We start from the raw sequence: 12,537 nt of genomic DNA on the forward strand, positions 1-12,537 counted from the left end.
GTTCTCCTTTTGACAAGATTTAGAAATAAGACAAAAAAACCCAAGACAACCCCTAGCCAAGCTACAGAATCCCAATGAATCACATTGAAAAAGAAGCTGGTAATATTGATCCCTTGTGTACCGGTAGTTAAACTTAAAAAATCAATGGAGAGGGAAGCTTAACTGGCCTTTCTGTAGTATCAGAATGCAAAGCTAAATCCCGAATGCAGTATTTTTATGGCTATAAATACAGGGGATGATTTTCAGACAATGTTAAAATTACTGCTTAATTCCCTTTCCTCCAGGAAAGAGCTCCTATGAGGTGCACTTGGAAAGAAATCCCTGAGTGTACTAGACATACTTCTGCATGAACCAGGAAGTAGCTCTTCAGAGTGGTATGCGGAAGGAGTGAGACCAGCTTGACCAGTGAGGACCCCAGTATTGCCATCACTTCTGCCTTGAGTAACTTTAAACATTTGTCCTGTTTGTTCAGGCAAATCATCTCTCAAAATATAAAGCTATTCCTGCACACAAGTGCTGGCAGGATCTGGGATCAGCAACTATAGAAACATTGCTCTCCTGAGTGTTTGTAGAAAAAATATTAGGCCTTGGTCCTCTAAGGTACTCAGGTGAGAAATCCACATTGCTAAATATCTCTGAGGATCTGAGTGCCTAGAATGAGCGCCTGGTATTTTTAACAAAGCAAGACTTTAAGGGCCTGTCTGTGCTTCTAGCCAGATACGTATTTCTTCCTTGTTTACTTTTATCCATTCAATGTTGTTCTTCACCTGCTCAATTGACTGACTCCTGGGCAATTCTCCTGCCCCAGCATTAGGGTATTTCTCAAAGAAATTTTCCATCTGGAAAAGAGAGAGAAACAGGATTGACATGAAGCAAATAATGCTGTTATTTGGGCAAGTGGCTTTTTACAGGAACCTGTCAAGGGCAGTTTTGGCTGGGAGAGATATATAAGCTCAGGCTAGTAGCACTGGGATAGTTTTACAGTAACTCATACTGCTTTAAACATTTAGAGGATAAAAAGTCGAGTTTTCTGGCAAGTAGATTGTTTAATATATTAACCTAAAACCGAGAGAAGTTCTGTCACCATACCTGCCAAAGCTGGAGCTCAGTGTTGAAGGTTTGGGAAATAGTTACTATTCGACCAAGGTTTCTGTCAGTGATAGTGAATCTAGAAAAACAATTTAATGAATTATGTTTGATGCAAAACCATTAAAAAAGAAAAGGCACAAATAACCACCCGAAGCTTAAACTTCTAACTGCTAGAATAAAACAGATTCACTCAGATTTCAGCATTTTTGGAAGTATTTATGAAATAGTACTCCTATAAAATATCTGTGCTCTTCTCAAGTGTGTTTACTAATGGAGTGATCTTTTCTGGGGGATTTTTTTTTTTCATTAATGAGTTATTGTCTCGTGCTGGAAATTATGTGTATTACTGCTCAGCAAGACATGCTGTCCAGTTCCCAGGTCCAGGCTTGCAGGTGTGCTTTGCTTCTGTGCCCTCACCAAGCACTTACAAAGGAGGAGGAAGGAGGGATAAGTCACTCAAATAGGGAGAAGCAAAGCTAAAATGCTTGCTGTTACTTCCACCGCTCGTCTGTACATCTGCTGCTGGCTGGTACCGCTAGGAGGAATTAAAAAAATTCTGTGCAAGGTCTTCTTGAAAGAGTGCCATCTAGTGCTTCTAGAAAGAGTGGAGACATGACTGACTAATTTCCATGCAATAACCAGATTTCTATGGCCTCGATAGAACTTTCTACACTTTTTAATCACCTTTTATTTGTAGTGATCGTTTAGGGGAAGAATGGTTTTCAAGTTAGCAACAAAGTACTTCTTCACAGCAGATGGATATAATCGTGTTGAATAAGCTTTCAGTTTTTGTTATGCAAAGGCCAGTGATCATAGCTGTATGGTGAAAATATAGAAAAGCATGGCATATAACAAGATATACAGATGGATGTAGTTTCCAGTGAGTTCATTGGCGTACCTGTCAACTAAGTACTGCCAGTTAAGTCGTATCCAGTCCCAGGCCATGGTTTTCCCATAGGTGTTATATGAGATGTATCTCAGGACTGTGAACACATCTTGGGTTTTGATGAGGCTGGTGTTGTAAATATATTTCAGATACCTAAGGGAAATGCCATAAGAATCAATGAGACCCTTCCGTGAAAGACCGTGGAAAGCAAAATTAACACGTTCAGTGTAGACTTAGCTGATGATGATGAGAAATAATGCAATGCTAATGTTGCTTAAGTAGTTGCTACCACAGTCTACAGCCCATTTCCAAGCAGGAATATTCTTTTTGTCTGTAGCATTTTAGAGATGAAGTACACTGATCTAAACCACAAGTATCTGTTGATAAGTGTGTCAAGAGAGAACTGAATTGAAAGAAATCTAAGCAGTTAGGCATCTCTTTAGAACGTAAGTAGGGTTTATGTCTCTAAGTTACCTGAAAATAGCCAGAACCCTTTAGTTTTCCTATATTTTAATCAAGTAGTGAAAACAAGATTGGACCAGTCGGTAGTCCAGCCCATTCGGGTAGCCAAGTGCCAAAAACGTAGTAGTCCAGGCTATAAGGATCTTATAGGGACCATGAACACACATGCAGGTGGCTTGCTCACACTGAAATCTGTGCTGTTCTGAAACTCTTATCCACACAAAATTAAAATTCATTTGGGCATAGCATGCCTGCAAGTGCTGCAGTTATACTTTCAGTTACAGCACAAATGGTTTTGACTGAGAGAGTGGAGGACTCCCTCAGCAAGCACGTTTACAGGGAGAGGAGTAGTATGGTCGTGGCTTCACAGCAGCAGCTGCACAAAAGCACCCTTAGGCTGTTGTGTGCTGGGATTAAGAGTTGTCTTCTTTTTTCCAATATGCAAGGGACAATTTTCTCAATCTGTTTGCTCTTTTCCCCTTCGTTGTTATTTTAATAGTAAATTAAGAGACAAGTTGTCCTGCTTTAGGGGGGATTTTTTATTTTGTGCAGATATAGGCTGATCTAGCTAATTAATCCATGTCTTAATCATGTCACTGATTAGTTATTGAGTGGCTTTAGATTACGGCTGTTGTGGTCACAAGAATTTATGATACAACTGCCTCCTACCACTATTTTAATTACTCTAACTCTTAATATTTATTCTTCCTAAACCTCCTGTACTTCCTTGTTTCATCTTGTTTAAACTTGGAACATTTCCAGGCAGAGACTGCTCCATCTTGTGATATTTGATGGGGCTCCAACAAAGGGGTGAACAGCCCTGATGAAGGTGTTTGCCTGCATCTCTGCTACACGATACAAGTACATGCAAACTTATCAGACAAGCTTAAAGGAGCTGGTGTGTTTATGGAGAGCAGCAGCCTGGGGAGATGTTTGACCAGCCTGACAGCTGGATCAGCCTCGAGCAGTATCTGTACTCCCCATCATTGGCATGAATATACCATTTCTGGTTCTAGCTCAAGTACCTCTGCACAGCACTTCAGGGAGCATTGCAACTTCACATGAATGCCTTCATAGGGCTGTTAGTAACAATTGCTCAAGGTTTTTTGCCTAATTTTGGCTACTTAGAAGGTAGACATCTAGTCTAAGCAAACTCCCTCAGTAGCCAGTGGAGGGTGACTAGCAACACCAAAAAGCAATTCTTCCCATTGATTTTAAGTGCCTTTCCTGGTCTGTGATAGAACAGTGCTCTAGAGGTCCTGCCTCCCTTCGCTAATTATAGAGGAAACATGGACAACTACTTTTCTCCTGATGCTTAATTATTAGGCAGCTAAAATTACGCAGGGTGAAGGCACTGTTGGAAGAGCTGAAGGCTGTTGATTGTGTGCAGAAAATACCATGTGTTCAATGTCTTTCCACTAAAGGAGCAAAGCTTTTTTTCTGTTATAGTACAATCTCAGAGGGGGGTGTTAGATAACTGGTCTTGAAAATGTGTTGCATTCCTCATGCTGCAATCTGACAAAAATGACAGCACAGGAGAGAGGAGAGGGGAATGAGAAAACGGTGACCAGTTGCTTCTGTAGGGAAAGAAAAATCTTTGTGTGTTTAAATCACCTGTCCAAAAGGGTGATGTTCTTTACTGATGCCAGGCCGTACAGCAGCTTTTCTTTTTCTTGTGCTAATGAAGTTTCTTGGTATTTCCTGAACATGTAATTCCATGATGACTCATTGCCCGAGTTCTGCATCCCATAGCGATATACTAGGAGTCGGAGATTTGCAGGAATACTAAAATAAAGAAACAGTACTTGAATATTTTTCCCCCTTTCCTGCTTGAGATCTGTGACCAAATCACATGCTGTGTTCTTCACCAGCCACAAAAGCTGTGAGCACTCACGTTTCTCCTTGTAGCCATTGCTCAAATAGATTAGAAGCATTGTTCAAAGATTCTGTGTCATCCATACTGCAGGCAAAGTCTAGAACAGATGCACGGAGAAGCCTTTAAAAGAGAGAGAGGGAGAGAGAGATATTTTCCTTCTGCTTAGCGTTCTTCAAATCCGTCAATAATACGAAAAGGAAAAAAAAATAAAATTGTTCAACCTCTCCAAATGTCCTCCAAAATCATTCCAGTGCAGTTGATCCACAATGGGTTTTACCAGGTAGCGAAAATATTCCTGAGGTAGAAAAGGGTGTTGATTATTTGTGTATATTTCTTTAAATAATAACACATTTTTGTTCATAGTTTACTCTCCTTCATTTTTCCCAGAACTACTATCTCTTAAACAAAAAGTAACACAAACACGCACACACACGATCTTTCCAGATCACCACAACATGCCAAGTCTGAGTGCTTGCAATACTGATGTGCAGATAGGACAAAGGCAACCTGCTTCTCTCCAGCCTTGTCCGTGCTCCAAAATGAAGGTTGGGGTACAGCAAGGACATACTGCCCCGAACATTTTCCAGAGATAATGCTGAGTTCAGGACATACTTATTTTAGTGGCCGTTAAATCATGTTCAGCATGTTAGGTCAACAAACCAACCTGCTATCTCAAACTGCCACGTTGAGGTATAGCCATCCTTCATGCAGAGGACAGATGATAGAGATTTTGCTGCCCTATACATCTTTATTGGATGCACGACAGCCTTGACTAACAAATGTCTATACTGTGACTTATGGTGATGGATTATAGGAATAATTAGGCATAATTTCTTTCCTCCAAGTGCATAGTACTGAATTGAGAATCCAGGTAATTCAGAGATCAGCACTAAGCAGTTTTCATCACTTTTTTTAAGAGTACAGTAACAAAAAGTCAATACTGATAGCTCAGCAACATTGACAATCACTTGAACTTCAATATTATTGCTGTTACAGATCCTGAACTGTCAGATCCAGTGGTCCCATGCAGCAATGTTTTTTTTTTGCTTCATCACCTGAACCCGGGGATAGAGATTCGTATCATCTTCAAGCATGTTTGCGAGGTAAGTTACAGATGATATAACTCTGTGCCAAGGTAAATAGTCTGTTTCATTTCTTAGGTATTTTGTGAGCTCCAGGGGAACAGAGTAACTCACTAGTCCAGGTCTGTGGAAGGAAAAAACGTAACTTCTGTTATTTTAATGAATTGGAAGACCTTGCTGCTTTAAAGATATTAGAACCCTATTTACTTTAGAAGGTCTGAAATAATAAGTTTTGTGAGGGGCAAAATAGTCTGGAATGTAACTTGGGAGGTGTTTTCCAAAGAAACCACAGAGGATCACTGTTGGTCAATGCCTAACCGCAAGAGCTCTCACTGCTGTGAGGGGGCTGCTCACAGTGTGCAGCAGCCCAGCGTGCCCAGAAGTGGATAGCCCTCAACAGACTACATTAACTCCTGCCACACAAAAAGGAATTACTAGCTCGGGAGACATCCTGAAAGGCTGAGGAGATTCAGACTTAAAGGCTGTCACAGAAGGTCACCTAAAGTTTATCTGTGTCAGCATGGCTGTGTACAAGAGCTAGAAGTTTCCAAGCAAGTTTCTAAGCAAGATAGCTGAGGTGGTAACTTCCTAATGCCATGTTATGCATTGTAGGCATGCCTCTGATTTTCTGGACACCTAACTTCTTCTTGAGTGTTTCTATTATTGTTACTTACATGGCAAAACCAACTCTTTCTAAGACCTGTGCAAATAAAGCCCTTTTTTTTCTGCCACTGAACTGACGGGGAGCATTTTGCTTGACTACACTGGTACTGCAGGTTGCCATTGCCTACTTGAATTTGCCCCTTTTGGGGGATATCATAAACCAATAAACAATTAAAACTTGTAAAAAAATCCGAAATTTTTTTCAGCAACCTGAGTTAATTCTAACGAATAGGCAATGGAAAGTGAAAAACTTGTGTTGAAATTTCTGCAGGGAATTGGTTTACCTTGCTAAAGAAAAGGCGTCATCCAAAATCCCTGCACGGTCAGCAGCTGAAAAATCCTGTGTGAAAAGATGAAAAGAATGATCAAGAATGTGTAGATTATTTGCAGAAAAAACAGCCTCTACAGACCTTTATAAAAGACCCACCAGACAGGTGAACGTTATGACACTCACTTTGTGGTTGCTGACCAGAAGAGTGCTCAACCTGGCCCAGTTTTGACTATCATAATTCACCCGATAGAATCCGATGTGGTCTGGATTAATATTCACAGAAGTATCAGGAGGCGATGCTATCGTAATTCCTGCAAAACAAACAAACAGTGATCGACGTGTGCATCTTACATGACACAGAACTCAGCGGAGATCCCTTGACTCCAAAATTAATATTTGGTTTTAATGAATATTAAAATAACATTCAAACCTTATTTTTTTTTTTTTTTTAAATGGCTAAGAGTAAAGATGAGTTGTTACAGATTTTAATGAATGCCAGTACTTGTTTTAGAATAGTGAATTGTGGTAATTACTTGGGCCAGATATAGTTTGTTAAATTTAAAATGGAGATCATTGTGATTAGGGTGAGGATATTGAAAATTTGTGTCATTGTAAAAAGTAAAAAATTGCGAAGACATAGTTTTTGCAAATATCTCTTTTGAAAGGTTTTTCATTCTTATAATTACTATTAGTTTTAAAGTTCCCATATTTTATCCTCCATTAGTTAATTTTTCAGTTTATTTCAGCTAACTTTTTAAGAGTTTTCTTCCCTGTACTCTCCTCTGATTCATTTTTGTAGTTATAGATAAAAGAACTACAAAATAGGCTGACTTCACCCAAGCACTCATGTTTAAGGAATTTCCAATTTTAAATGAATCCTTGAAAAATGTTCCTTTCTCAGAAGCTTGATCTGGTCCAGTTGGTGCTGCTAGTTATGACAGTTTTCCTATTGCCCATTGAAAGCAGTGGTCTTCAATCTGTGGTTTGAGGGTGGCTGGAGTTAAAAGCTCTTTTCTGTTTGGATTACCCATACAAGGTGTTTCAAAAGGCATTTTTTCCCTACAGTTGCTGTTTGCCCTACTAGCCAAAATTTTTACGGATGTAGAAGCAAGCACCTCATCATGCCTTTGCAGACTTTGTCAAGTTATAGCCTCCTGCAGCCCACTGTGATGTCATGTGGAAGTTAGAAAGGAAAATTTCTTTGTGTTAATCTCTGACTTGCATCATGACGTAACAGTTTTTTGCTTGCTTTTTCAGGGATACTAAAAGCAACCAGGTAAACAAAAAAGCAGAACTAATGACAAATTGCATTTTAAATAGGTAACATTCAAACAAGTACAAAAGAGAAGAACTGATTGTGGTATTTCCAAAATTCCAACATGTGATGAAATTTAAAAACTCAGAAAGTCAGTAATTTTTTTTCCTTTTTTATCCCCATTCTTTCCCCATTTTTGGCCACTAGAGTTGTAGAATGAGAAATTCAGATTTGACTACATGATAGAACAATCATCAAAAATACCTGTGTAGGTATTTTCTCATTCCTGAAATCAGCATTAGAAAGTGTGTTTAATCATTTGTAGCTCTTTTTATCTAACTGAACTCAGACTGCCAGTTTACCATGCCACAGGTACATCCATCATGCTGCCACTTCACCTCTTTTCTTAGACTCGACAAAGGGCATGTCTAAGTCCCCTTGACTTTAGTACATCATAACTAAGAGTATGCTTAGATGCTTCCTTGAATAGGACTGCATTTAAACACATGCTTAAGCACTTTACTGAATTGAGTCTAAATTGACATAATGTGTGTATAGGAGAAATAATCATCTTATTGCAGAAATGACTGCTAACTGCAGCCCAAGCAAGCTGTGTGCTGGTTCCCAGACCTGAAAACTGAAAAGCATGGAAGTTAATTCTGTATTTTATTTCTTGATAAGGACATTGTAATGCATTTTCCATTTATTACTCTTAAAAGAGAAGGGGAATTTTACCTGCAGAATCTGATGTGTTGTAGAAAGTATAATTTGTTGAACTCCCAAGTCTCCATTTCACTGGTATATTCCATTTGTAACTGAAATTATTTAAAGGGAAAGACAATCAAATGACATTTGAAACCAAAGCTAAAAATAAAACTCTAACGTATCTTTTTGTTTATTTTGATGCTTACATCTTGTTTTATGAGGCCAGCTGTGTGTTTATGTACATATACATGTACCAAATATCCCTTGTAACAAAACACAGCATTTTACTGATAGCTATTGTTTATGTTGTAAAGATGTTTCTGTGCTATGATACTCTATTCAGGCAGCAAAATATCAGATATCAGTGTGGTATGATTGAGGCAGTTATATTCCCTGAAAAGTAAAATAAAAAGCATGAAGTGTCTGAGCATGCTCGTGCTCTAGAGATGGGGAATAGCAGTAGCTTGTCCTCATGCTCTGTATTTATCAATAGAGTTCTCAAAATGCATCTGGTGGACTGAGCAAGGGAGCAGGGTAAGAATTTGTCCAGTGTCTGATGTTGACGTGCTAGTCAAATTAACATGGTACTGCGTTAATTAGGTGCCTAAAGTTAAGTCTAAAAGCTGCACAATTTGTCTGTTGGGGTTGTTTTGTTTTGTTTTTTAAATCAATGGAACTGCTAGTTCATCTCTTGCTGGAGAGTGTAATAATTACCCATAATCAGAGAGAGATCATGTGAAAGACTTTCCATTGTGCTATACTGTGTGGCTTATTACCACAGCTCTGGAACATGCAGCCTTGCCGAGCACTATCTTCATGTCATGTCGGACAACAGTCTAGCACTGTATAAAGCAATTGATTTAGTAAAAGTTCATTGTACGTGGATGGTTGGTGTCAGTATAAATGTTGATGTGTCTGGGGCTTTGTGCAGACAGCGGTTAATCTTTGCAAAACTGACTTGAAATAGGTGGTTAAGTACTATGAAACCTTTTTTACAGATGGGAAAACTGAAAGAGCATAAGCAATAGCTGCAATACAGTCAGTAGGACCTCTTGCCTTTTCCAGCTTATATTCCTTCTCCAAGACAACGCTGATTCCTCCATTATAAAGCACTGAGAGCCAAATGTGAACCTTACATCTTGCTCCTCAATTCCTTGAATATTTTCAGTGGGTAGGTGCAGGCTCCTCAGTCCAGGGCGTGCCCAGGATGAAGCTGAGATATTTGGGCTGGAGAGGAGCCATGGCACAGCCTAAGACCGTGACCAGGCAGTCAGGGAAGGAGGAGGGCAGACTGTGCTGTGAGCATACAGAATCACAGAATGGTGGGGGTTGGAAGGGACCTCTGGAGAGAGGAGAAAGATCAGCTATTCTTTTGTGCCTTCTGAATGAAAATATCTTAACAGATTTATGCACTTCTAGATTTTACTAGTTCTCTTATGGAGCTTACTGCCATGGAATTTAGAGAGGTTATTGTTTGATCAGAAGCCCCAGTATTGTGTTTCCTGAGAAAAAGTACATAAAAGATTTCTTTTTTTAAAAACCCTGGTTTTGTAAACGCATTTAATGAGGTGGATTTTATTATTTTTTTTAATGTGTTCCTGAGATTACATACGCAAATACTTTTCCTCAACATAAGATAAAATAGCTGTGTCCTGTTAACTGTGAGTATTGAGGACACGTTCCTGACATGCTATGCTGTAGCTACATATTTGCCCAGCAGCACTATTTTAAGAGCACGAGTTTTTGAACTTCCATTTCTTTTGAGTGCCAGCATGCAGGAGAGGACTCTTTCAAGTCAAACATGCTTGAAACAAGCAGGCAGCTTGCAGGAGATTATCCCTGCAGGGTTCAGAGAATAAAGCATACACAAGGCCTGAAATTTTCACTGCTTAAATCAAAACCCTGCACCCGGACACAAAATAGGCCAGTCCCATCTGGGGTAGGATCTCTTCAGGAGCTTCCTCATCCCCATATGTGAGGGTGGAAGGAGGAGGTGTTGATTTTCAGTGGCTTGGGGAGTAAGTTTGTCCCAGGATATATATCAGCATTATAATGTATTTTACTTCACTTTTTATTTTTAAGTCATTTATAAAAAGTACATATTCAGAAACAAATTCCCCTCTCACTTTGGGAATAGCAGAGGCAGTGCACAGGTCAGTTTCTTGACAGGTCAAGGTAGGAACAATGCTGGGATTTCTACTCAAGAAATGACAAATGGCAATGTACTTTAAATCTTAAAGTCACACAAAAGTAGGATTCCTGAGTCTGTTCCCTCAGAGCGTAGTGTAGTAAGTCAAAATTTTTAATACAAAGAAGTAGTTTTGCCCTAATAACGTGTAACACTAGCTGTCAGATGGCACAGTGCTGTACTTTGCAGCTAGAGTGGCTTCAAATGCCTGCAAACTTTTCTGCTTATGTTGGGAGAAATACAACATTGCAAATACACAGGTAATTATCTCATCCCAACTCTTTTGATACCTATCTAAAACTGCCAGTACCAGGGGCCTTCTCACTGCTCAAGTTTTTTCTTTTTAATCAGAACGAAATAAAGTGGCCACAACTCTTCATTTTTTCCTTATTCTTGCTCTTTGTATTAAAGTAACTAGTAGAAGCTAATGGAAAATTGCATTTAGGTAGATTTAGTTCTGGCTCACACATGCAAGTTTTACTTGTTTAGTTGACTGGGCCGGTTCAAGGAATGAAACCTTCCTAATATGGGTTAATTTGAATCTCTTTCACTGAAATGTTGGCAAAGTTGTATGGCCTCAAAATTGAGGCTGGCTAAGAATATACACGATGCCAGCTCTGAACAGTTATTCAGCTGGTCAATGCCATGGTGCAGCTGAGCTGTTTTTCTGTGCAGGTCCACCAGCCCACAGGTAGGGTTCATCCTCCCTCAGGTTAGTCATCTGTTAATTAGCAAATGTGCTCCTATACAGTATCCCACCTGTCTTGAATAGGGTAGCTGAGTGTCTGCAGCTGGCTGTCTGGCCATATAAGGGCCCAAGACAGCTAACTGACTTGATAACTATCTAACATTTTAGATGAGTAAACTTAAGGAATACCATCCTGAATTAAATAGGAAAAAAATAGCTCTTGATGAGGATCACTAGTATTTATACATGACTAGCTATTTCACAGTAACTCATGTTTTTAAGACATGAGGAGAAGACCCTGCATTGTATGTGAAGACCCTGTGAGGTATTATAGATCCCGTACCATATAGGAACAGGAATACACTATCATGCTATAACATACCTGGTGTCTGATTTCTGGACAGAGACAATTTTGTGTCAGTTTTCCTTAGTCTGGCAGACTATAACTTGCAGTGGTTCAACAGATGAGTTGCAATTATCTGAGCTGTCTGTGTGTGGAAATAAGATTTTCTGAGAGACTCTGTCCAATTTCATTCTGCTGTGTTTCGGAAAGAAACCCTGAGACAAAGGGCTGATGTTGTTTTAAATTTGAAATATTTGTATCTATCTTGCTGCTGGTTTCTTTTTAAAAACAAATGTTGAGAGTAAGTTTAGCAAGAATGGGTATAACACTGCCTACATGTGTGTCAGTTGAAGAGAGTATCTGTAGAGTATTTCTACCTGTTTTGGATAGACATTTACAGCAGGAACTCACCCAAGATCAGAAGGAGGATGAGAAGCATTTGCATTGGGATCCAAGAGAAAACGTTTCTGTGTGAATACTGAATTAGTTCCCATCTCCAAAACAGGGTAGCCCATCTGCCTAGTCCATGTGTCCATGACTTCCTTCACAGGTTTATTACTTGCCTATGAATGAGGGGAGAATGTTGCAGTGAAAAAGCAAATTCAGTCCAAAGAGGTAACAAAGATAAATATCTCTGATACTTAGAGAAAGAAGAACAGAAAGGGGCAGAGGAAAGAGAAGGTTCAGTACCAAAAATACTCCATTAAATCCTTTTATGGTGCCTGTCACTGAAAGAAGGAATGAGCTGGAAACTTGAACACAGACAGAGGAAATGAGAAGTATGTGGGCAGGAGACTGGCCAGTAACATGGACAAGACATACTGAGGACCTTTTGAGGCCCCTTGCATGCTCCAGGATCTCTCCTTTTTTTTTTTTTTTTGTCTGAGGAAATAATCAAACAGGACAGAAAGAACATAAAGAGGATTTTCAAAGCCAGAAGTCTCCTTGTAGTATGCCCTGTTTTGAGTGTGAAGGAGGAGTATTAACCACCAGCAGGTGCACTAATGTAAAATTTGATCCATGTTTCTA

At 39.4% G+C, this 12,537-nt stretch overlaps 1 protein-coding gene across 1 annotated transcript in view; it reads right to left on the reverse strand.

Annotated features, from left to right (window-relative positions):
* Positions 1-689: 689 nt before the first annotated feature.
* Positions 690-12,537, reverse strand: part of ENPEP (glutamyl aminopeptidase) — a 37,932-nt gene continuing 26,084 nt past the window's right edge. Inside the window, exons 10-20 of the mRNA XM_086464145.1 lie at positions 11,920-12,071; positions 8,320-8,399; positions 6,513-6,640; positions 6,343-6,398; positions 5,369-5,519; positions 4,535-4,608; positions 4,332-4,433; positions 4,052-4,222; positions 1,988-2,128; positions 1,090-1,168; positions 690-839 (exon numbers count right to left, since the gene is read on the reverse strand). Of these exons, the coding sequence (XP_086320271.1) occupies positions 690-839; positions 1,090-1,168; positions 1,988-2,128; positions 4,052-4,222; positions 4,332-4,433; positions 4,535-4,608; positions 5,369-5,519; positions 6,343-6,398; positions 6,513-6,640; positions 8,320-8,399; positions 11,920-12,071 (1,284 nt within the window). The remainder of the gene's footprint in view (positions 840-1,089; positions 1,169-1,987; positions 2,129-4,051; positions 4,223-4,331; positions 4,434-4,534; positions 4,609-5,368; positions 5,520-6,342; positions 6,399-6,512; positions 6,641-8,319; positions 8,400-11,919; positions 12,072-12,537) is intronic.

Source organism: Leptosomus discolor, chromosome 4 (genome assembly GCF_034619465.1).
Source record: "Leptosomus discolor isolate bLepDis1 chromosome 4, bLepDis1.hap2, whole genome shotgun sequence".
Taxonomy (NCBI): domain Eukaryota; kingdom Metazoa; phylum Chordata; class Aves; order Leptosomiformes; family Leptosomidae; genus Leptosomus; species Leptosomus discolor.